The following is a 22,791-nucleotide window of genomic DNA, read 5'->3' as shown; positions in this document are numbered from 1 at the left end:
ACATCTTTAGCACAAATGAGAGAATGGAAAAATAATAACAAACTAAGGGCATGTGACTCAAAAGGAAAAGTAAGGAATGGTTATTAAAAATAGTATAAGGCACAATGAGTTGTTTCATAAGTTTGTTCAGAATTCACTTTGGTAAAAGCTCGTATTTTCTTTCCTTTGACGGAGATAAGGTATCTCCTGACATAGCTTGGATCTTGTAAGGAATTACACTGACATTTTGAGGATCTTTTCTAAGCTAAAGGAACAGAAGAAATGAGCTAAAGCAGCTTCTTTAGCTCACTATCAGCATAATTTCCTGAGAGAATGGAAATTTATTTTCTAGTGCCACCAAGATGAGGCTTATTAAATATTCATTTATTAATTCAGTGCTATTTAAACACAGATAGCTGCAATCCACCAATCATGAACACATGCGATGCAGAAAAAAGGAGAGATACTAATTACTCTTCTAAACAAAAGTAAATAAGGTATACCACATGCTTTTTAAAAATTACATTATAAAATTATAAAATTTCACATTACAAAAACAAACAAATTTCACATTATAAAAACATACTAAATATAAAACTAAGCAAAATTAATACCATCTAACACATACTACTTCCTCTTTAGGCAAAGCTCACCTTTTATTTCAGATTATGTTGCTCTCTTCAAGTATTACGTTCTCTTTAAAAACAGAGAGGACCTCTCATACTTGAGGTCAACAGTATTTATAAGCAGCTTTTTTATTTGGATTTTAATTTCTAGCCAAGGATTCTAAAAACAGCTCTTGATGTTTACGATCAGGAAGCATTTTTTCATAAATGATGTATCATTTCTTTTCCCTCTTTTTTTCTTAAAGGCACAGAGAGTATTCTGTAGCTAAAATGTACTTAATCCCACACTTTTCCTGGCATTGCTGGAGGTACTGAGGCCTCTAAAAGCCCCAAGAAAACTGAACACATCAATTTAGTTGGACGGCATAAGCAGAAGAAAGCTGTGGCAGAATATTTTGAACACTTGCTTTCTAATCTTATATGAAATAAATCCTTGTTTAATCTAAGGGATCTGATCAGCCCTACCAGATTTAGATGCAGCAGCCAGAAAGGTTACTGACTCCAGTTGCCAAAAGTTATTCTTCAGGCAACAGATGCAGCAAAACAGGCAGTGGGTCTACTCCTTAGCTGTATACTTCACTGCCTGGGATATCAAGTTAGTAAGTTGGGACATGTCAGCCATTTTGCCATTCTTGCTTTACAGTGGTAACGCTTGGCAAAATGATAAAGCAGGTAACTGGAGGGGGAACCTCTTCACTATCGCAGATAACTCCAACAGAGCTGGAACAGAGAAAACTTTGTATCATTTTTTATTTCGTTAACTCAATACTTCCAGCCTGATTATGGAGGGCAGAACCAGCATCAGATTTGTAACCAGGCCTGAGGAGCCCAGGACAAAGGATTAAGATGGTGTCTGCTCACAGTTCTCAGCTGTACTTTAAATAACTTTTACCTGACGTAGTCTATGGTGGTGGGTTTCAGGTAATCACCATGGTTGCTTGTCCATAAAACATGCTCAAATGGAGAACAGATCACTTGGATAATTTAACGTTGGTTTCATCTGCCTGAAAAATCAAACTAAAACAATTGTCTTTGGAACCCCAAACTGGCAGCCTGCTGAATATTCCCTGCCTTGACTGATGCACATATCCCATTGCCTTTAGCAATCAAGGCCAGTCAGGAAGTATTTATCTATCTCTAAGAAAATGTATGAAAATCTGATAGGATTCAAAATGACACTGCTGTCCTCCCTGGTAAGCTAGGTTTGCTGGCTACTGGAGTAGGCAGGTTAGATGAAAACATCTTAAATCCATTATGTTGGATTTTAGCAATTCATTTTATTTTATTTTTTGTTTCTAATGTGACATTAAAACAAAGAAGAAAACAGAAAAAGATTAACAACAAATGTTGTATTCTACACAGATAACAGGAGAGACCATAAATAGAATTCATACTTCAAGTCACTAGGTACAGAAAATGTTCTGAACGTTATTTCATTTCTGCTTATGCCAGGTAGTGGATAGCAAACCCACATTTAACTGCTGATGAAGAGCTCAAAAGTCAAAGCCAATAGTGGGGGCAGGGGATACTTAAAAGCAGGCAGGTAAAACTGACATTTGAAAATACATACTTAGCCAGTTTAAAGGCTCAAATAAAGGTTATGACATATCTTACAAAGCAGACAATGCTTTAGGAGACTACAGATGACCCACAGAAAGGTAGGGAAGCTCAAGCAATAGATGTGAGAAATCCAAAACGTGTATGAAAAGATGACATCAGGGAATTCTAAGATTAAAATGTCAAGATTATACAGCATGTATATAACCATACAGACCCACTGTAGCTTCATAGAGAGTGAAAGTGTCCGCATTACAGTTCTAATCTCTTCAAATACTGTGGAAGAAACTGCAGATGTTTGCAACTTGAATTAGAGATTATCATTTCTTCCTAATAATGCATGTATGTAACTAAGGGAGACAGGGAAAGAAAGATAAAAAGGGAACTTACTCCTTTCTTTGTTCTTGGAATTTCAAATACGAAAGCAACTATGAAATATCTAGTCTTGTCATACATTCTGTAGATTCTGCACATGGGAAAACATGGGAAGTTTGATACCAACACATACACAAATCAAAGCACGGCTTTTCCAAATCAGGCCGCAGACAAATTAAAATATTATTTAATAATATCAGTTTAGAATAATAGTTAATAATTAAAACCTTTAGCATATTTATCAGGAATATTGCACTTCACTTTAGAAAGCCATTTTTCAGAAAAATTGTGGATTTTTTTTGTTTGTACTTTTTTGTGTCAACACAGGGAGATGTCATATTCAAACAGTTATATCCCACATATGGTGCAATATCAAGAGTATGCTATAACTCTTATTACCCGGACAAAACACCTGTTGGCCTCTTTGGAGTGCCATTGGAGTCAGATTTTCAAAACACAGACATTCATATGCATATCTGAAGATTTATTCCCTTTTCCTCCATAGAATGAAACAAATGCCAGCTTCTTATATCATGGAGGATGTTATGAAGGACATTTGTAAAGTCTTAAAATATACATATATATATTTTTATATACCTATATATCTATCTGCAAGTTATGCCTACGTCTCTGAAATGATCCTTCCTTTGGAAATCTTTGATGCTGTCATGTTGCTGTGATACCTTGTGAATAAAAATCACACCTAATTAGAAAGCAAAGTATACAATATTTATAAGTACCTCTGGTACTTGTAAGAACTACAGCAAATTTATTTTATACTTGGTGAACTAGCATTCAAAGCACACTTAAACTTTGCTTAAAGAGTTTCTTTAAGAAAGGTGCTGGCAGTCACATTCATAACTGTGGTGTTGTTATTTCCTGTCCAAACTAAGATTTTAACCATTGCTTATAGCATTCTAGAAAAGGTATTAGTGAACATGATGCCAGCTATAATGTAATTTATTTTACATAGGTGTATCCATGGTTTGTTGTAAGTAAAATATGGATGGGCAGAGGGGCTGATGTAGTCTAATAACTAGAGTTATTTTACCAGCAATGTATATTTAGGTGTATCTAGTGGGAAGAAGAAGGAGATACAGTCTAACTAGCTCTGTAGCAAATCATTTCCTGGTTGCATCTTCACTGAAAATTTGTTGTCAGACTGCTTATTGCCAGAGCAGAAGCAGCATAGCTCCCTTAATACTACTAGTGAGAATAAGGACAGAAGCAAATGGGTGATCAGTAACTTTTAAAATTTTGTTGTCTTATTTACCTTTTAGCAAATTCTTCCTGAAGTTACTGGTAAATTTGTTTTTTCAGGAAGAGGTCTGGAATATCCAGACTGTAAATTGATCCATGCCACTGTACTTCTATACCCACACTTATTTAAAACAAACCATCTGGTTTGTAATTTGCTCAGCTAGTAAAAGTTCAAATAGCACTTAAATAATATGTACAATTAAAACTTAAAGTGATGTACCAGAAAGGAAGGACCCAAGCATCTGAGGAGTGAGTCATCATGCAACAAAGTGAAAAATTTGTCTTCCAAAGAGAAATACATCTATAAAGACCATATTAGTGGCCAACAGTAAAAAAAAAAAATTGCAAATAAGCAACAGTTGTATATATACATACGAATGCTCTTCTGACAAAAGAGAATTATTTATTATTTGTACAACAGCGTTGCTGTAGTAGGTATCAGGGCCTCAGTATAATCCAGTATATGCACACATAACAAAGGGACATTTTTCTCTTGAAGAGCTTAAAACAACAGGTGGATTTAGAAGAAAAAAGAACATATAGATAGGAAAGCACGAGGTAGTAATAAGATGAGTATAAACAATAGGAGCCATTGTGATCTGAAAAAAAGTATCTGCCTGTCAATGTCAAATAGATTTAAAAAAAAATTAGAGAGGGATGTTACAATGACCATAAAAATGCTCAACTCATGCCCATGCATAAGAAGTCTGCTTAGCCATATCTATTGGGGCAGTCAGGCAGTTGTCCAAATAGGAAATTTTAAGAAGAATTTAAAAAATATTACGTTGTCAACTATATCTGACATTATTCACATTTTCCAGATTAAACATATATTTGAATACAAACCTTAAGAAGAACTGTAGGTACGGGAGCTCTGCAATTCACTTCAGTAAGACCAGGACTGCATCCTAAAATTAATAAAGAAAATTGTAGAAATGGCTTTGAAATCTTCAGAAATTAAATTGCTTTGTTTCTCAGCATTTTGACTCCCCAAATAGTTGGATATTTATTTTTCTTAATATACTTTGCCATATTTGCCCAGATGCCACGTTTACACAGATGGGCTTGATCGGAAATTACAGCTAGAAAGCATGAAGGGATACCACACATTCTTAAACTCAATACAGCTGAATGCCAAATGTTGTACCACTGGTACTGGATTATAGCAAACTATGACTTGGAAGTCTTATAAGCTCTGTGCAAACTGCAACATGCTTAAAGATGTTGCATTGTACCATACTTTGAGGAACACAAATTATAAGAAGTATGTCATGTAAAACCAACAGAATTAAATAAACATTCCATTTTTTTTCTGTAAGAAGCGCACTAAAATCACACAAAGACACAGACTTTCCCCTAAATATTCATATTCAAATAGAAAAAGACCACAAGAAGACCTATTACTAAAGAGCAAAAAAATCTCCCTGGTAACTTTTCAAATAAGAGCAGTAGTTAGTACTGAGATGCAAAGCTAATGAAGAGAATTAATCTGAGAATTTATACAGGTACTGCTGCTGCTTAAATCAACATGATGTGTATGTTATTATTGGTAACCATCACCATACGCTTAGTCTCACTACTTTTTCTAACTACTCTAGGTTGTGTATGCCTTTATTCCACATAATTAAGTGCTGGGACTGATAATGATTGAGTGATAGTGATAGAGTGATTGCTTGACGTCTGAATTTGACTGTAAGTGAATACATGGGTATTATCATGCTTGTATTCAGTTACACATGTAAAATAATGAGGTAATATGGAAACCATAAAAATACTAAGTGTAATGATTCTCCCTTTCTGAGAAGACTCTGAAAAGAAAATAAACATACTGTAATTCACTGTGCAATATATTTTCTCCTACAATAATTATTTTACCCATATTTCGATATAGCATTAAGTGAATCTAGATTCTCCTGCAAAACTTTCTTCTTTGTTAAGGGCTTTGCATCAGAAGAATGAGAATTTTCATACATGACACATAAGCAGCAAATAACTGAAGAAAACAAAAAGAACTCTTAAATCACTCAAGCAACATTGCAAACAAAAACTTTAAAATGACTATCCCAGGGCTAACTTTAAAAGGAGCTGACAGTTACTGCACGAAGTCAACCTAAGACTTTACTGTTCTCTGCAGTTTTACATGAAAGATGCTCAGAGACTACAAGAATGGGCAGCAGAATAAAACCCTGAAACAGATTAGACTGACAGTCTGTGAGTTAACAGAATTGCTGGCAGAAGTAAATCTTCCTTCTGTCTCCTCCCAAAAATACAAATATAAAAATCAGGGTGGGGAAAAGATAAATGACTAACTCTAAAATCACTAAAGAATCGAGCATTGCGGACAATTATCAAGAAATCGCAACTACGCCACTTGAAAAAAACCCTCATAGAACGTAATTTGGATGAGCATGATGACTGTTTTTTGTCCGTAATCCAATCATCTGGAAATGCATTTGTCTGTTAAACAGCTGGTACCAGATCCTGCAGTCCTTAGCGGGATGTATAATCCTCATTCAGACAAGCAGTCTCATTGAAAGCACATAGTTAAAGACTATTTGAACAGTTCAAAGGAGCAGAACCTCTTGGTTCTTTACTATCAGATTTTCAGATAAATATCAGGCAAACAGCTTTATTAACAGGCCAGACCAAAAGTTCATTACCTCTGAGACAATGTGCATGTAAACACATGTATCTGTAGCTTTAGTTACCCTAGAAGGAAACACTGAAAGGGCACCAATCTTTGTGCTGTGAGACTGCCAAAACCAGGATCTGCAATCTTACAGGCAGATTACTGACTGGATATTTAGCTAGCAGTTTGCACGTACAGCCAGGGTAGCTGCACGTGCAAATGTAAGCGTGCAATTGCATGTACAGTTACTGCACTCAGAGGTTGACCCCTACGTATGAAAGTGTGACGCTCCCATTTTTGTAGCGTGCATCCATGTTATTGTCGGTTGCAATTTGTTGAGTAATACTAGTTAATCTTAACGGCAGGTCCAGGCAGAACTAGGCTGGAGGGAAAAGGCAAGAAGGCGGAAGAAAAGCAGGTGCTGCGGGAATGGCTGATGATTCAGCGGCGATGCTGAGTCAAGGCCGGGAACCAGCCCAGGAGGGCGCACGGCTGCCTTGGCGCCACAAGCGCTGCGTTTCAGCCAGGGCATAAACCTCGGGCGCGGAGTACACAGCGGTGAAGGTAATCAAGGCAAAGGCCACCTCGCCTGCCCGCTTCCGCCAGCCAGGCCGGCTCCCTCCCTCCCTCCCGGCGGGTGACCGTTGGTCAGCCCCGGCGCGGTAACGGCCGACTCGCTAACGGCCACCTCTGACCCAGCAACGGTCGCCGCGAGCCCGCGGCGGGAAACCGCCCTCGCTCGCGCCGCAAACGTTGTCCCGGCGGGTTATTTCCACAAGGAAACGGCCCCGCCGCGGCCCGGGAGCGCGGCCGAGGGAGGGGAGGGCAGGCCAGCGCTCTGCGTTGAGGGGCGCCGTTTTTTTTTTTTTTTTCTTTTACTGGGACCGCGGTTTTTCGGCAGAGGGCAGGTGGGGAGGCCACACAGCCCCCTCGGCAAAGGGGGCTGCGCCGGGCCCCGGCTGCGGAGCTGTGACGGGAGCCCCCGGCAGCACCTTGTTGTCCCGCCGGGAAGTAACGTTGCTTAGAGGAATTCTCCCCAAAACGCCTGCGATCAACGAGCAGCTCTCAGGTGGCAGCGCAGCCCGTGAAACAGGTCTTTCGGGGCAAACCTTGGTGAAGCCACAAGCCCTTCTGTAAAACGAGCTGCTTCCTACGCCAGCCCAGAACAGTCAACGTATTCTCTAAGGTTTTTAACCTGGAAGAAGAGAGCGCGTTTCCTCCTCTCCTCGTTCTTTCAGCCGTTTTACCTGAACTCGTTAGATTTGAACCGCGCCTCACGCGACCTACATTCGCGCTCCCAGGAGAGCAGCTGGAGGAAGAGGAGGAAGGACGCCGCGCGCCCAGGCTAGAGGTCAGGGCGGGCAGACAGCTCGTCCCCGGCGCTGCCCTGCCCCGCCCCGCCCCGGCGGGGGCGGCCCGGGAGCCGCGGTGGAGCGGTGCTGCTCCCCGCGGCCGCCTCTGTCTCCTCTCAGCCGGCGCCGTACGGCGCCAGGAGCTGGAGCTGTAGCAGTAGCAGACCGCGCACTGCTGACACCGTTGTCATTAACCGCCCCGCCCCGCTCCCTCTGCAAATGTGCTACCTGCTCTGCTGTGCCTGCTTGTGGTTTTCCTCCGGTTTTGGGCCGTGAGCACAGAGCATAGCTAGTTTCCTTCTCGCATGCTGGTTCTGCGCTTTGCGTGTGGCAGCAGGATGGTGTGGTTTCTTTAGTTCTTTCAAAAATTGCTTCTGGAATGGTAGACTTCAAACTGTTGTAAATCAGTCCAGCGGAGAGAAAGTTTTGGGAAAGTTTTTGTATACAAGATTAGGACCAGCCTGATCTGCACGGGTATCAGATTCAGACACATGAATAACTTCATTGAAGCCAAGTACTTTGTTGTGGGCTTGCTACCTCATCCACCCTGAGGAGGAAGGACAGAGGGAAGGGTTGAGCAGACCTGAAGCACCTTGTGAAGCACAGAAAAGAAGAGCAAGAGACAAGAGGAAATGTGTAGGACTACAAAAAGCACGTTTCTCTTGCCATCTGAATCAGCACACTTAGACATGGCACCCACGCCTTCCCTGTCATGTAGCCTGCCATGTCCTGCTTTCCAGAGGCATAAAGGACTCCCAAATCCTTTGGGAGCTGACTCTGCACAGCACCTCAGCGAGGAACCGGCACGCCAAGCCCCAGAGGGTAGGTCGAGACCGGTCCCTGACTCCTCGGCCTTCCGTGCTTTTACTCTTGCCTGACGACAGTTAAGCAACAGCGAGGTACCCGCCTTCACGTGAGCCCCGCTGCGCTGCGCGGCCGGGACCCCGCAGGTACAAGCCCGCTGCCAAAGCGGCCGGGCAGGGGGAGCTTAGGGGCCCCGGCCCCGCGCAGGGCGCGGGCGCGCGCCGCTCACCTGGTGCACCTGGGCGCACCTGGGCGTGCGCTAGCGGCGGCGCCAGCCCCGCGCGCCGTGGGCCCGCCCCGCCAGCGCCCGGCCGCGCAGGCGCACGGCTCCTCGCCCGGCGGCGCTCCGGGGGCTCAGTGCTGTCATGGCGGCAGCGAGCGGCAGGAAGAGATGGGGCTGACTGAGCCTGCGGCGTGAGGCGACAGCGGCTGAAACTTCAGGCTCTTCCCGGGAGAGCGGCGGCCGGCGCTCCTCGGCCCGCCCTTATTCAGCAGCAGGCGAGCGGAGCGCCGCCGTTGAGAGGGGCAGAGCCGCCGCCGCCTCCCGGCCGCGGAGCTGGGCGTTACGGCAGCCCGTGCCCCTCGGCGGCGGGGAGCGGGGTGAGCGCAACTTCCTTCGCGGGCGGCCTGTCGCTGCACCTGTCCGCGCCGCGCAGCTGGGGGCGGTGGCTGAGGTACGCGGGCAGGAGCTAGGGACGCTGGAGAAACAGAGCCAGGCGGGAAGGAGGAGCGTATTCCCTTTAAAAAAATAATTAACTGTCTTCGGGAAGGCGGCTCGCACTGTGCGGCGGGTTTAGCGGGGAGTCAGGGCTTCTGCGGGCGACCGTTGCCACCCTCTTCGGGGTGGGGGGGCGGCCGGGTGGGGTGGGACCCTCGGCTTGTGCGGAGCGCCCGGCTCTCAGCGACTTCAAAAATATCTCGGGTTGTCCTTCAGGGCTGTAAATACCTGCCTCAGGACAGAGAGCTGCTGACAGACGCCTCCTGCTGAGGAGAGAGCTGGGACTCCGAGGGCGCGCCCGCCCTCCCTCCCTCCTTCCCCCGCCCGACGCGGGTTTCTTCATGAGCTGGATCTGAAGGGGAGGAGTGGGCTGTGGGATACCCTTCACTGATCCGAAGTTGTTTCTTCTTGGAGCGGCGACCGCGCCTTTAGCGTTTCAAGTCGTAACCTGAAGTGAACTAGCCATGGCGAGTGAAGACAAACAAGTTGTTCAGCCAACAGGTGATGATGGAGGAGGAGGTGGTAGTGGAGGAGGAGCGGGAAAAGAAGGAAATGCTGCTGAAGGGGGAAGTGTGCTGCAACCTTTGAATCCAGGAATCCCCATCCGAGGCATCAAGATGAAATTTGCTGTGCTGACAGGACTGGTGGAAGTTGGTGAAGTATCCAACAGAGACATAGTTGAAACCGTATTTAATCTGGTAAGTGATTTGTCTTTTTGGACATGAGATAGGAAGAGAATAGCGTATGTGTGCAGAAGAATCCCATACTTTTTGATGTTATTTTCCTGTCTTTAAGTCTTTTTCTGCATGTTTGCACTTTCACAATACTAGATTTCAGCTAGGTTCTTTTTACTTGCAAACAGGAAAAGCTGAAAATAAACCAAATGAGCCTCTCTACACACATTTAAACTTGAAACAACTCTAAGAGCATCAGCCTTGATTTGCTTCAGAGAAATTGTTGCTTTATCTAGAACTAAGAAATGTATCATAATGTTTAAACATTCAACACATACTTGACAGAAAAATGTTTTTTAGTAACTCAAACTGACATCAAAATCCATGTTTGTTTTTTTTTAACCAAAACCACCTTTCCCATGAAAATGTTTGTCCCTCTTCTAGAAAAGTAAATGCCTCTCCCCTTTGGCTTTCAATTTGCTTTGAACTTCCATATTCTGTGTATTACTGGGGGGGGATTCGTTTAAATGTTTTAGTTACTTTGTTTATTGGGAAGAGTAAAATTCAGTTTCAATGGCCTTTTTTATTAATGAACTAGGTAGTCAGCTGCTATTTTTTGAATGCAGTATAGATGACTTTAATACTTCATAACAGATATTACTAAAAACTGAGGATGCAACTTCTCCTGTGTAGGCTACAAACATAACATGCTGTTGAACGTTTTGGGCAGCACTTGAAACAATTAGGCTAGTTATTAGTGTTTGTATGCAGGAGCAGACCAAGCACCAGGGGAAAGACTGTCTTTGTTTATAAAGGTGCTCTGCTATTATTAGAGGCCTTAAAATGTCTCTAAGTCTCTAAGAATTCACATCATTCCCACTTGCTTTTAGTGAGTACCTTTGACTTTAAAACAGAGCGGGGTTTCTGACAAACCAGGAAGTGAGAGCAGGTGCAACAAGCATAAAGCTTGTAACAAGAAAGTCAGTGCAGAAGGCGTACTGATTTTTAAATACTATTTGCATTTCTGTTATTTTGTTAGTAATATTTTTTAGGTCACGTGTAAATATTTAGTGACTATTAGAACTTGCATGTGCTGTGTCTATTTAATGTTTTTGATGTTAATTTCTTTGATTATGGTGTCAATTTCATTTTTTTCCAAGATATTCATATTAACAGATTTTAAACCTGTAATTTGTTAGGCTGAAAGCCTCAGTACAGAGGAAATGCAGTACTGGCAAAAATGAAGTGGAGAGTAGAGGTTTCATGAATATTTCAAGTAGGAGAAGCTGATTTAAGTTATGTAGAGTGCACTTGACAATTGTTCTTGACTAAACCCAGTGCTCAGATATGTGGAGGGGAAGTTCAAAAGGAAATTCTGGTAAATAGTTTACTCTTTAGGACATTTTCAGGGAAAAAATCTTCATGAGTATATTAAATTTCACTTTGTTCCTGGCATGCTCTTTTGAGAGAGTGTATGTTTTATGGTAGTGGTGGAAAAAGGTTCAGCAAGGTAGTAAGAAGTATAAAAGCTGCTTGATCCTGTGATTCCTTTTCTGCCTCTGGACAAGAAAGGAACCAAAAATGCAGCTTGATTCAGAGAATCCTCAGGTTTAGATTAAAAGGGACCAAAGAATTTGGTCCTTAAATGAAGTGCTTCTGGAGCTTCCTTTCCTGATTAGAAGTAGGGAAAATAGTTTCTTGTTCTGTGGAAATTCCTGGAAATATGTGTTTTTACTTGCTATCCAAATGAGACAAGCATCTTTCTGAGAAGATTCTCTAACCATTCCAGCACACTTGCCCATGACATGGGAGGCTAAAGTTCAAGCCTCTGCACCACTTTATATTATCAAAGCAGAACTAGTTGGTTGACAGCTATCATAAAACAACTAATAACTTGGTAGTAGGGATGCTTTACCTTTATTGTGCGAGAGCACAATAAAAGTTTCTGGTCAAAATAGAAAAATTAGGTGCCTTGCTATTCTGTGTCCCAGGAAAACAAATCAATACTTGGCTGCTTTGGTGGGAGAAGATCTTTTGGATTTTTTTTATTTTATTGAAAATAGACTGCTTAAGAACCAAATCAGCCAGCATTCCCAGTTTTTGTTACAGAAAACACCTGTTGTCTGGAAACTTTTACTGAAAATTGTTGAGCTGACTTTCTAATGTGACTTTCTGCAACCTGAGTGTAGTATCAGGGATGAAGAGCTGCAACATTAACATCTCCCTACAAAACAATACCCGTCCACCTGGCATCAAGTTTTGCCACCATTCAATACTTAGCTGTGACCTTTTTGTTTTGTCAGATACCTCTGAAATCCCGCTGATCAGAATTGGCATATGTGAAGTAATGGTTAGCAATGGCAGATTTATTTTTCTGTGTTTGTACAGATTTAATTTTTCTATGAAAAAGTGATTCTCAGCTATGGCTTTTACAGCAGTGTGTTTCCCAATAGCTTTCAGAGCAAACTTACACTTCTGTGTGTGCAGGTTCAGTTGAAGATATGAAAATCATGCTGTCTTCTGTTGTTAGTAGCAGGGTTAAGCCCCAAATGTCCCCTGCTATTGGGTTTTCTTCCGTTTGGTGACTCATAACTGCACTGGCTCAGCAGTGTTAACAGGAATCAGCTAGCTTTTTTCTTGTACTTTGGAAGGAAGAGTCATACAGTATTTGGGCTTTTGGGAATGGGGGGGTTACTAAAGTAAGCTGTCTTTGGACTGGGGTGGATAGTAGGCTGGGCAAGATGTGTGTAGAAAGGCATTATTACGTATTTAATTGTTATAGCAAAACCACACTCTAAGATGAAAAGTTTCATTTTAGAATTAGGTCAGCCAACCCCCTTTTCTTACTTTTTGAGCAAACATGTTGATCTTATGCTTTTCAAACTTGCTCTAGCAAATGCATGTTATGGTGAATTTCCTGAATTTCTCCTGACTCTCCATCAAAACCAAATGTGCGGTCTTGATGTTCCTCATCTTTCAAGACTTTAAGAGGTGACCATGCTTTATACAGGCATACCTTGGAGATATTGCGGGTTTGGTTCCAGACCACTGCCATAAAGCAAATATCGCAATAAAGTGAGTCATATGAATTTTTTTGGTTTCCCAGAGAATATAAAAGTTGTGTTTACACTATACTGAAGTCTATTAAGTGTGCAATAGCATTATGTCTAAAAAAACAATGTACAAAATGTGACAGAAATGCAAAGTGAGCACATGCTGTTGGAAAAATGGCACCGACAGACTTGCTCGGTGCAGGGTTGCCACAAACCTTTAATTTCTTTTTGTTTTTTTAAAAAAAAGAAAATGGGCGATATCTGCGAAGCGCAATAAAATGAGGTATGCCTGTATATATGAAAGACTCAAAAGGTCAAAAATCTAAAGTGTGCTGTAATTGACCTGCAGCTTATTAAAGAAACTTAAATTCTGTTGTCCTGCTTACTTCAGCAAATACCTTACTCAGTGCAGCAAAGTTGAATCTCAGGGAGCTGAGAACCAGCTGTAATGTTTTCTCTGTCCAGCAGTGTAACAGCATGCTTAGTGAGCCTACTTCTATCATGCACTGAAAATTAATAGTCTCATTTTATTCTTGCTAGGAAAGTTACTCTTAGAAATACTCAATTTTTTCTGCTCTGTTTTGGTCAGTATTCTCTGAGAACCTAGTTTTCCAGCCCATGTGGGGCTGGCACTGTGTATTTCCTCAGCTCTTAAAATTGAGGAGGAAAATGCTGACTATGAGAAAGCTTATTATTCCATGATAAACTTTGAAAACATCATTCTTGTTCAAGTTTAGTCCATCCTATTATTTTTATGACACTGAATAGGCTAAGCTATGGGTATATGTTGCTTATGCAATGTGAATTACATTTTTAATTGACCTTAGGCAGCAGTAAGTCAGTAAATTTCCATCTTAGTCAGGTGGATCCCCTGTTTTTGACCTCAAATCTGCTTTTCTTTCTTTTTTTTATTTTATCAGAGCTTACTAAAATTAAAAAAAACTCTTGGTAGGAAAAGATGATAGAATGGAAAAAAATTATTTACAAGAGATCTGTTACTAACTTAAAATAGCTGTTTGTCTCACAGTAAAGCAGAAGGACAAGTTGACCTCCTGCTAATCAAGAAACTTTCCAAAAAAAAAAAGTTATAGAAATAAATCAGGAATTGGCAAAATGTTTTAACCCGCACCCACCCACACCCCCAGTTCTGTACTATTGGTTTCAAAGATTTTTAGGACCTGAGGTTTTCATGTGCAGAGAATTGTTTCTAATTCTTTTCTGAAGGCTATACAATCTGGGGTACTACTTTTTGGAGACCTTTTGCTAGGTTAAAATTTTGGATAGAGCTCCTGGTCTACTCTCTTCTAAATGGACTTCTCTTGTATCACATGTCAATGCTGTGTTGTTTCCAAGTTATTGTAAGTCTCTAGTTTTATATGTAAAACTTAGGTCACTGATATTCTTGCCTTTCAGTATGTAAAGGGCTCTTACAGACCAATCAGTGTTTTGTTCATAATGAACACTATGTGTAGGGGTTACTATATTGCACTAGGGTTGCAGTGAGAAATAGATATTCTGACAAAATTCTGCTGTGTTTCAAGCAGATGGCTGTACAACTATCATCTTTCTTTGTTGTTCTGATTCTGTTCATGGATTATGAGGTCTTCACCAAGATTCCCCTAGTGACAAAGTACAAATGAGAAATATCTTAGTTTTTATCACCTTATGAGGAAAAATAACTGGATCTGAGGAGGAAAAAATAAAATTACTTTAAAATCTTAATTTGTCACCTCCTTCTCGCTTCTGCCAGACTGCAAACACAAACAAAAATTCTCTTGACAAATCCTTTTATTTCTCACCATTGACTTTTCTCTTTTCTTCTCTTTAAAGAAACCTTCTTCCCCATTTGTTTTTATAGAACAGTTATGAGATGAATGACTGAATTTCTACTTATTTGCCTGATGCTGATGGACTTTCTGCTGTTCTTTTCATTTCTCCATTTTGATTTCTCCCCTATAATCTGTGTTTATCATTATTCATATTGAAAGCCAATGACATCACCTGCTGATACAGCAGGTTTCTAATTTGATATGAATGCTTCTGAGATGCTAGTATAATGGATTTTATGAAGTAAAAATTCTCCTTTTTTTTCCCTCTCTTTGGTCACTGTGTCTTCTTTTTTGCATGTACTGTGTGGATAAACGCCAAAGCTAATGCTGACAGAATTAAATAGATTTATTACAGTTATTGAAAATGCATCATAAATGTTTTCATAACAGTGCATTGTTTTGCCTATTTTAGTGTATATTTTTATAGAATGTTAGGATTTATTTTCTATCTAACCTTATCAACACTGATGACAACTGAGAGTAACCAAATAGTTTCCAGAGCAGCACTGCATATTGTACTTTAGTTAATATATGCAGTCTTTCCAAGGTTCCCAGTGAGTACACCGCTGGTTACAGTTATCCTGGTTCAGTCACTTCTGTCCATCTGTAATATAGATGATAGGGTAACTCTGTGGCTTTAGCTGGGCCAAGCTTGTAATTTTTAAAAAAGCGTAGTAAATTGAACAGTGAAACAGTGAGCTGTCTTAGTGATCATGCTTTTATTTATTTATTTATTTTTGGTCAGTGAGTAGAATGCAGCAAAAAAACCTCTGCTCCCAGATCCATCTCAATTCCTTTTGATAAACTAATCAAGATGCAAACTTCATTCTTGCTGTTTCTTTCATGTTGGGAGGCTTGTGCCCAGTTTGATGAATGAATTTAGACTCCTTGATTCCAAGTCATCTTTATGCTTTGGAAGGCCAATAAATAACCATAAAATGTGATTTTGGTAAGTCTTGCTGAGTTAATGAGACCAAGAGATGTTTTAACCAAACTTTAACTAGCTCAGAATTGTTGAGTGATAGAAGTCACTTATCCTTCACTTAAAATAAGCAAGAAGGATTACAGACCTCCATCTTGTTAAAATGTATTCTGAATAGTTATGGATACACTTACTATTGGAGTGATTTGTACAGTTTGTTTTTTTTTTTCCCAGGATTGATGAGACTTAGATCACTTTGCAGTTAATAGAAATATCAGCTTGCGTGGTAAGTATAGGAATTTAGGGAACTTTTTCTGCCTGGTTATGGTGAGTTGAGAAATACATAGTATGTAGTAAGAGATAATCTTGAAAAACTTGAATTAGACATGATGATGATTGACATGCCAAAACTATGGCATTTAGAAGAAAATCGTCTAAACTCTGAAGAGCTGGGTTTGCACTCTGGTTGTAATATTGACTCACTTCTGTGACTGCAACTTAAAAAAAATATAGGAGGACACAATATTAAGGCTACACTAGAAGTTTTTTCAGGAAAAATGTCAGTTTTTATTTTCCTCTGGCCAATTTTTATAACTTCTCATGACCAATCTGAACTTCAAAGTGTCTGTGAATAGCTTGTGAACTGTGTAGGCTCTGTGTTTTCCAGAAGTGTTGGTATCCTGTACTACCATCAGAAGGCTCTGCACAAACCTAAAATAAAGCTAAAAAGGCAAGGTAGAACCAGGCATTTACATATGGCATGTCTTAATAATGCAATATTTGATAAAGCAGTGTTTTTAATTAGTGGTCCATCCTACAAGCCTGTCAATGATGCTGTTTAAAATGTGTTCATAGCATACTTTAGAATCCCCATTAGAGGGGAACCATGCAAATTTAGTGAAAGTTTTTCATGTTGGTATTTTCTAACAAACATGAAAGAATTATTGCGAATGCTTTGCATCCCTAAATATTATTCTCTAAATAGTATTTTTGTATCACATCTGTCAGAGAATACTGGGCTAGATGGACCATTGGCCTGACCCTGTAGGACAGATAGCACGGTAAAACAGTGACCATATGGACTGTCTCAGGAAAAGGCATTTGTGGATTAGAGAATAGAATGAAATTAGTCACAACCATCAGGGAAATAGGTGAATGGCTTTTCAAGGTTGTTACAAAGGCTGGACAACGCAGACCAAGATAAAAATAGAGAATTATTTATGTCCGTTGAAAGATTATTGAAGGACTGAATCAAAGTTTGCAAATTCAAAGGGAGTGTGAGAAGTTTTTTGAACTGGCTGTGTTTGGCTGATACTGGAGGTTGGGGCAAAGCTATTTATTTATTTATTGGTCTAGTATTGTGGTGTTACTGAATGGCTTCTGGCTAGTCAAATGTATATTCAGATACTTAATCTTGCTGAGATGACCAGTCTTCTGAAGATCATCAAGTGTGATTTTTGTGTTTACATGTCAAGTCTGATGAAAAATAAAAATAAGGATTCTCTGTGGTTTCTTTCACTACCTATATACTTGTTTTACCACTTATCAGGGAAACTGCAGTTATTCTGAAGTGTATCTCACTTGACATGATGTTCTGACGTTTTTCTTTACTAAATAATCTGGTAATTTAAAGAATTTATAAATTCTGTCTTTTCACAGTCAAGAAGTTCTTTATGAACCTTAAGAGGAAGGCTTTAACCTGTTGCACAGATTAAATGAGCCCTATAGCTTAGCCATTAGATGTGAAGTTACTTGCCACTTTCAGTGCTCCTGTGCATAAAACTCTTTAAGAATCTTTTCTGTCAAATTCAGCCTTGCATGCATTGAATTTTTGCATATCTTTTTAAAGAATTTCTATTTATTATAAGTGGGACAATCTGGAAGAAACTTTTTGTTCATAATCGCTAATTATATTTAGCTGACTTTCTGCCATTTAAGTGTCTTCCACAGCCCCTAGAGGCCTTGCTGACCTCTTCATGTTTTGCATGATGTTTTTTTGGTATTAGCTTGGCCTAATTACTAATGTCCTAATTTAGAACACATTTCTGCTTTAATTCTTGATTTTTTTTTTTAATTTTTTTTTTCTGTTAGAGACCTGGTATTGTTCTGGAGTATATTGTTGCCTTTTCAAAAACTAGTTCACTGGTCACTTTTTTTCTTTGGGAAACCTTCAGACTTTGTCTGTCTGCAAACCCTGGCCGTTTGCCAGGAATCTGAGGGCTCTAATTAATTTGCGTAAAACAGGATACCATTGTCACCTGCTTTTTTAATACCAAATGCGGCCAGTGGAGACTGCAGTTTCCAGTATGCAGTGCTCCCTGCTTAGAGCAGATAGCAATCAAGATCCATCCTTGCATAAGTGCTGTGATCAAATGAGCTAAATAATGATGCTGCATGAGCAGTTGTAATTGTGCCTTTCCTGTAGGTTTTGTGCTGACACCGGAAGCTCATTGTGTTTTATGAAGAGCTTGCACTTCTACAGTGCTTTAGATTTCAAAGCTTCACAAGCAGGCATAAATAGTTTCTAAAATGAAAGGAATTCATGGAAAAGAAACCTAATGCCTTCCATTGCATTGTATTCCTCCAGTGATGGCTGGGGAACAAGGAACAGACACTTCCGGGGCATGATTTTCTCTGTGTCAGTAGCTGCCTTGAGATGATATTTAAATGAGAGCAGCTCTGTTGCCTCCTGGAAAGTGCTCTGTGAGTTTGAACTGTCTTTTTACTGCAGCCTGCATATGAGTAGTTCTGTTGATGCTTTTGTCTTCCACGTGCATCTAGCTGAAAATTTTCATGTATATTATACAAAAAGTTAAGATAGCCGCATGATTTTTTGGTGTGACTGAAAAGCTGGAGGTGAGTTGTTCAGGCAAAAACACTTTCTCTTCTGATTATGTAGCTAAAGAAAGCAACACTTAAAGGAGAGCTAACCCAGTAGCTCTTTACAGGTGAAAATCAAAGCTGGAGTAACCACTTAAGACTTTGTCATGAATCTGCAGTTGGAGGTTGTTCCATAGGAGGGTTTTCCCCCCCCCCATCATCAGTTATCCTCTGTGGTGTGGACAGAAGTCCATGAAATGAATGAATGAAATAGTCTCTTCTATCTCCACCTTCAAATTTCTACTTGTAAACTGGACTAGCCCCGTAAGACAGTGACTGTAACAGTGCTTTGCGTGACCTGTAACCCATTTATTCTACCTTCTGAGAACACTGAAAGGCTAGCAACAATAGTAAGCAGCAGGTCAGCCTGTTGTTGCAGCTGAAGAGGACTTTCTCATAGAAAAGAGCAGCAGGAGAACTGGTAGCATCTTGCATCGGGTTGGGAAATAAGTATTTATGGAGTCCAGAATGATGAATGTTTGCCTGGAAAAAACACCTCTCACAAATTGGTTCCTTTATCAAGCAATTGGCATTTCCCACCCACAATTGCCCTGGTTTTTTTTCCAACTATGATTAGGGTTGTGGGGGGACAACTGGGGTCGGTAGGACTACTTGGTAGAATAAGGTAAACTCTGTTGCTACAGAATTGCTGAATAAAGGCTTTGCAGACCCTATGCCTTATTTCCAAATTTTAGTAGTCCATTATTAGAGAAGTCTTGATGCCTTATGCACTTCTTAGAACTAAAACTGTATTCTTAAGGACAGTTTTTTTTAATGGGATTATTAATGATTCAGGAGAACCTTGCAAGCAAGTATTGCTTAAAAAAACAAACAGGGTCTTTGTGCAGAATCAGCAGACATAAGCTAAAAAAAATGGCTAATGATACAGCAGTGAATTGTTGATAAGCCTTAAAACAATGCAGTTGGGGGAGAACAGGGATCAAATGACTAATGTTGGTAATGGTGCATGACTGTTAAATAAACAAATGTAAACTACCAGTCCAGTCAGCATCTGCCTCCTGCTAATGTTTTTGTTGAAACAAAGCATGTGATTTGTCTGTACCTTAGATTGGGAACTTGACTGAAAAGAACTGGTAATTTTTTTTTTAATGGCTTAATTATACTGTAGGATTTGGTTCCAATGTGTAATTTAGGTGCTGTAATGCCTGACTTCTAGTTACCTGATATATAGTATGAAACTGAGTAACCATGACTGCATTTTTAGAATGGGTTTCAAAATAGCTCGTGAGGTAGGAAGCTACATATACATTTGATATATAGTTGATGCTATAGAATGAGACAATACTGAGATACTGGGTACGAGTATTTCAATCAGGATTGCGAGTTCTCTGTCCACCTTGTAATCTACGGCCAGAGTTTTCTTCTGAAGCTAGGCAGTTGATAATGCTTCAGGTCTCCTTGATTTAAACTCAACTGGAAGGAGGTAGCAGTGGTGCCCTTCTCAACAGTGAAGTGCTGTGAAAGAGGTTTTCAGACATCCCTTGCTTAGGCACAGAAACTGGCCCAGCAGCTTCCCATTTCATGCAAATCGGCAAATGCCCATGGAGAAAAGATTATCCTGTTTTCTTGTCCACTCCCTCCTCCAAAGTAGGATCCTGACCTTGTGCCATGCTAGGTTATTATTAACCTCACACCAGAACCCTCACAAAGCACTATTTGCTTTGTGCTTTCTGTGCTCCCCCCTGCCCAGGCTCTTTCATGACCTGGCATCTCCTGCTTTCATCCTGAGCCAGAAGAGTTCCTAGCATTCATGGGGTTCCTGTAGTGGACTGGGGAACCGTGAGTACTGTTGTGTACTGCAATTGCTGTGGATCAACTGATTGGCAGTGACACTGCCTTTGAGGAGATGTTTCTTCCATGACTCATCTGAGAACCTGGCACTAAAGACTTGTGCCCTTCCTGTGAATTGCTTTTAAAATGAAATGCATATCGCACTTTGGGAATTTTTCTGGTTTAGTAAAGTCTCACCTGTGCAGGAAATGAAGCCACCCTGGATTCTATCCTTAGCAGGAAGAAATTCAAATTGCCACCTGGCAGAAGTGCATAGCAGTGCTGTTATAAGTGATTTATGAAGGGACATTTCTAACATCTTTTCTGGTAAGACTGGATGGTTATACAGTGAAGAGTGACAGATTCATGAGTACGGAGAGGAAGTATAGAAAGAAACAAGTCTTAGGCTGTGTGATTAAGGCATTTGAGTAAAGTTCTCCAGTCACTTATATATGACAGGAAAGGTTTTTGAGCCAGAAAACTGAGTTCTTGCCCACATGTTATGGCCTTAAACAAGTTTTATGGTTTACAGAACCCTGATTTCCTTCCTGGAATGTGATGTATCTTCAGGTGGAGGAGTTCCTCGGGTGACTGAAAAAATCTCTTTTGAGTAGTTTAGACGTCTTTCAAAAAGACAAAATGTGAATCTCCTAAGGCAGAAGAGAGAAGCTTGGGTTTCTTGTTTCTGAGTGAGTGTACTACCCCTGTGCTATCGTTGGTGGAAAAGCAATATCCCCATTTCCAACTAAATTTTGTTTTAGGAGAGAATGTGTTTAGTACTTCTGTGTCCAGTCTTGAGAGGAGCCATGAACAAGCTGAAAAAAACTTCATATAATGATGTTTTTAAATATAAACAAAAGCATCCCCTTCACCACCACCAAAAAAAAAAACCCTTCGCATTTTCTAACAATATAGATGACAATGTAACAAGGAAGTTTTAGCATAGCAGGAGGAAAGCTGTAGCTAACAAATGTGTGGCAAATTGAGAAGTTTGGAGAACAGGATATGAAGTAGAAGTTGACATACACAAAAATTCGGATTTCAGTAAAGAGCTACCTTAATCTTGATACCCTGCTGTTGTTCCTAGCTCTGTAAAGTTGGATATGTCTGGGAGTGGTTTTAAGCAGGTATTTGGAGAGCTGTTGGGATCTCTTTCAGTTTCTGTCGTGTAAGTAGTGGCAGAGGTAAAATTGCAGAGATAAAATTTTAGAGGAGCGACTTAATCCTGCCCCCAAAATATTACCTAAAAATAACACCACTAGCTAGCACTTTAATCAATTTAACTCTACTGTAATAAAATTTGATTATGAACTGTTTGTTTTCAAACTCAGACTTTTGAAGTCAAGTCCTGGTTGTTTAAATGTCACCGACTTTGAATTGTCTGTTAATTTCTATGGGAAAAATCACTTTGAAGTCCTCAAAACAATCTCAGAAATTTAAGATAAATGTATGGTTGGAGGCAGGGGGGAGAAGAAGGGAGAATTATTCCAGTGGGTTTAGAACTGTCCTGTCTGTGTAATGTGTTGTTCAGTATCTGTGTTTTTGGTTGTTTGTTGTTTTTTTTTTTTGCTTGTGTCCTAATCTTGTAGCTGTTTCTGCTGCTTAAAAAACATGTTGGGTTTAATTGGAATTTCATGACTCATTCCCATGAAAGTTACTCTTCCATCAGTTGAAGCCCAGTATTATCCTCAACAGGATATTTCCGTGCATCTCAATGTAATAATGTAGTATGTTGCTTCACAATAGGACTAGTCAGGTACAAGCTTAATGACCACTTTCTGGCATGTGTGACACTAATAGCTCTGCAGTTCTGAAATACACTTACTGTATGACCTCTGTGTGTTGGCGGTGCTTTTGACTTACATAGCACTGAGTTGGAAGTGATCTTGAAGCTTCAATTTCCTGTTGGAGGTGGTGAAGAGCTTCAAATGCTTATTTAAATTCTTGTTCCAGTTGAATACTCGATTTCACTTTTAAGAGTCAGCTTTAATATTTCCTCTAGGTTTTCATCAAAGTTTAAAAAGTCTGCAAAAAAGGAGATCCTGTTGTCTACATATGAGGCTAGAGATGCAATTAGAATTCTGTTTTTCAGCTTCGTATATAATCATGGATGTGTCTAAATGGGGTTGGCTGCTTGTGACCTTCCCCCTTGTATTGGAAACAATTCTTGAAAGCACATATGGATTCATAAAACAGGTATTGATCCTCATAATCATGGGAACAAAGCAAAGTAAAAGAAGGTTTCTTCTATCACAATTAAGCGTACCTGCATCTTCCTAAACTAAAAGATGTCTGAACCCCAAACTTACTCCAGTATTTTGACTGCCAAGATGCCTGTATTT

The 22,791-nt window shown here is 40.2% G+C and overlaps 1 protein-coding gene across 1 annotated transcript in view; it reads left to right on the top strand.

The window, feature by feature from the left end:
* The first annotated feature begins 9,691 nt into the window (after positions 1-9,691).
* Positions 9,692-22,791, top strand: part of LOC136992150 (lipopolysaccharide-responsive and beige-like anchor protein) — a 40,999-nt gene continuing 27,899 nt past the window's right edge. The window contains exon 1 of the mRNA XM_067297030.1: positions 9,692-9,998. Coding sequence (XP_067153131.1) covers positions 9,765-9,998 — 234 coding nt within the window. The 5' untranslated portion in view covers positions 9,692-9,764. The remainder of the gene's footprint in view (positions 9,999-22,791) is intronic.

Source organism: Apteryx mantelli, chromosome 5 (assembly GCF_036417845.1).
Source record: "Apteryx mantelli isolate bAptMan1 chromosome 5, bAptMan1.hap1, whole genome shotgun sequence".
In the NCBI taxonomy this organism is placed as follows: Eukaryota; Metazoa; Chordata; class Aves; order Apterygiformes; family Apterygidae; genus Apteryx; species Apteryx mantelli.
Note: the sequence above shows the minus strand (reverse complement) of the source record. Positions and strands in the feature narration are given on the sequence as shown.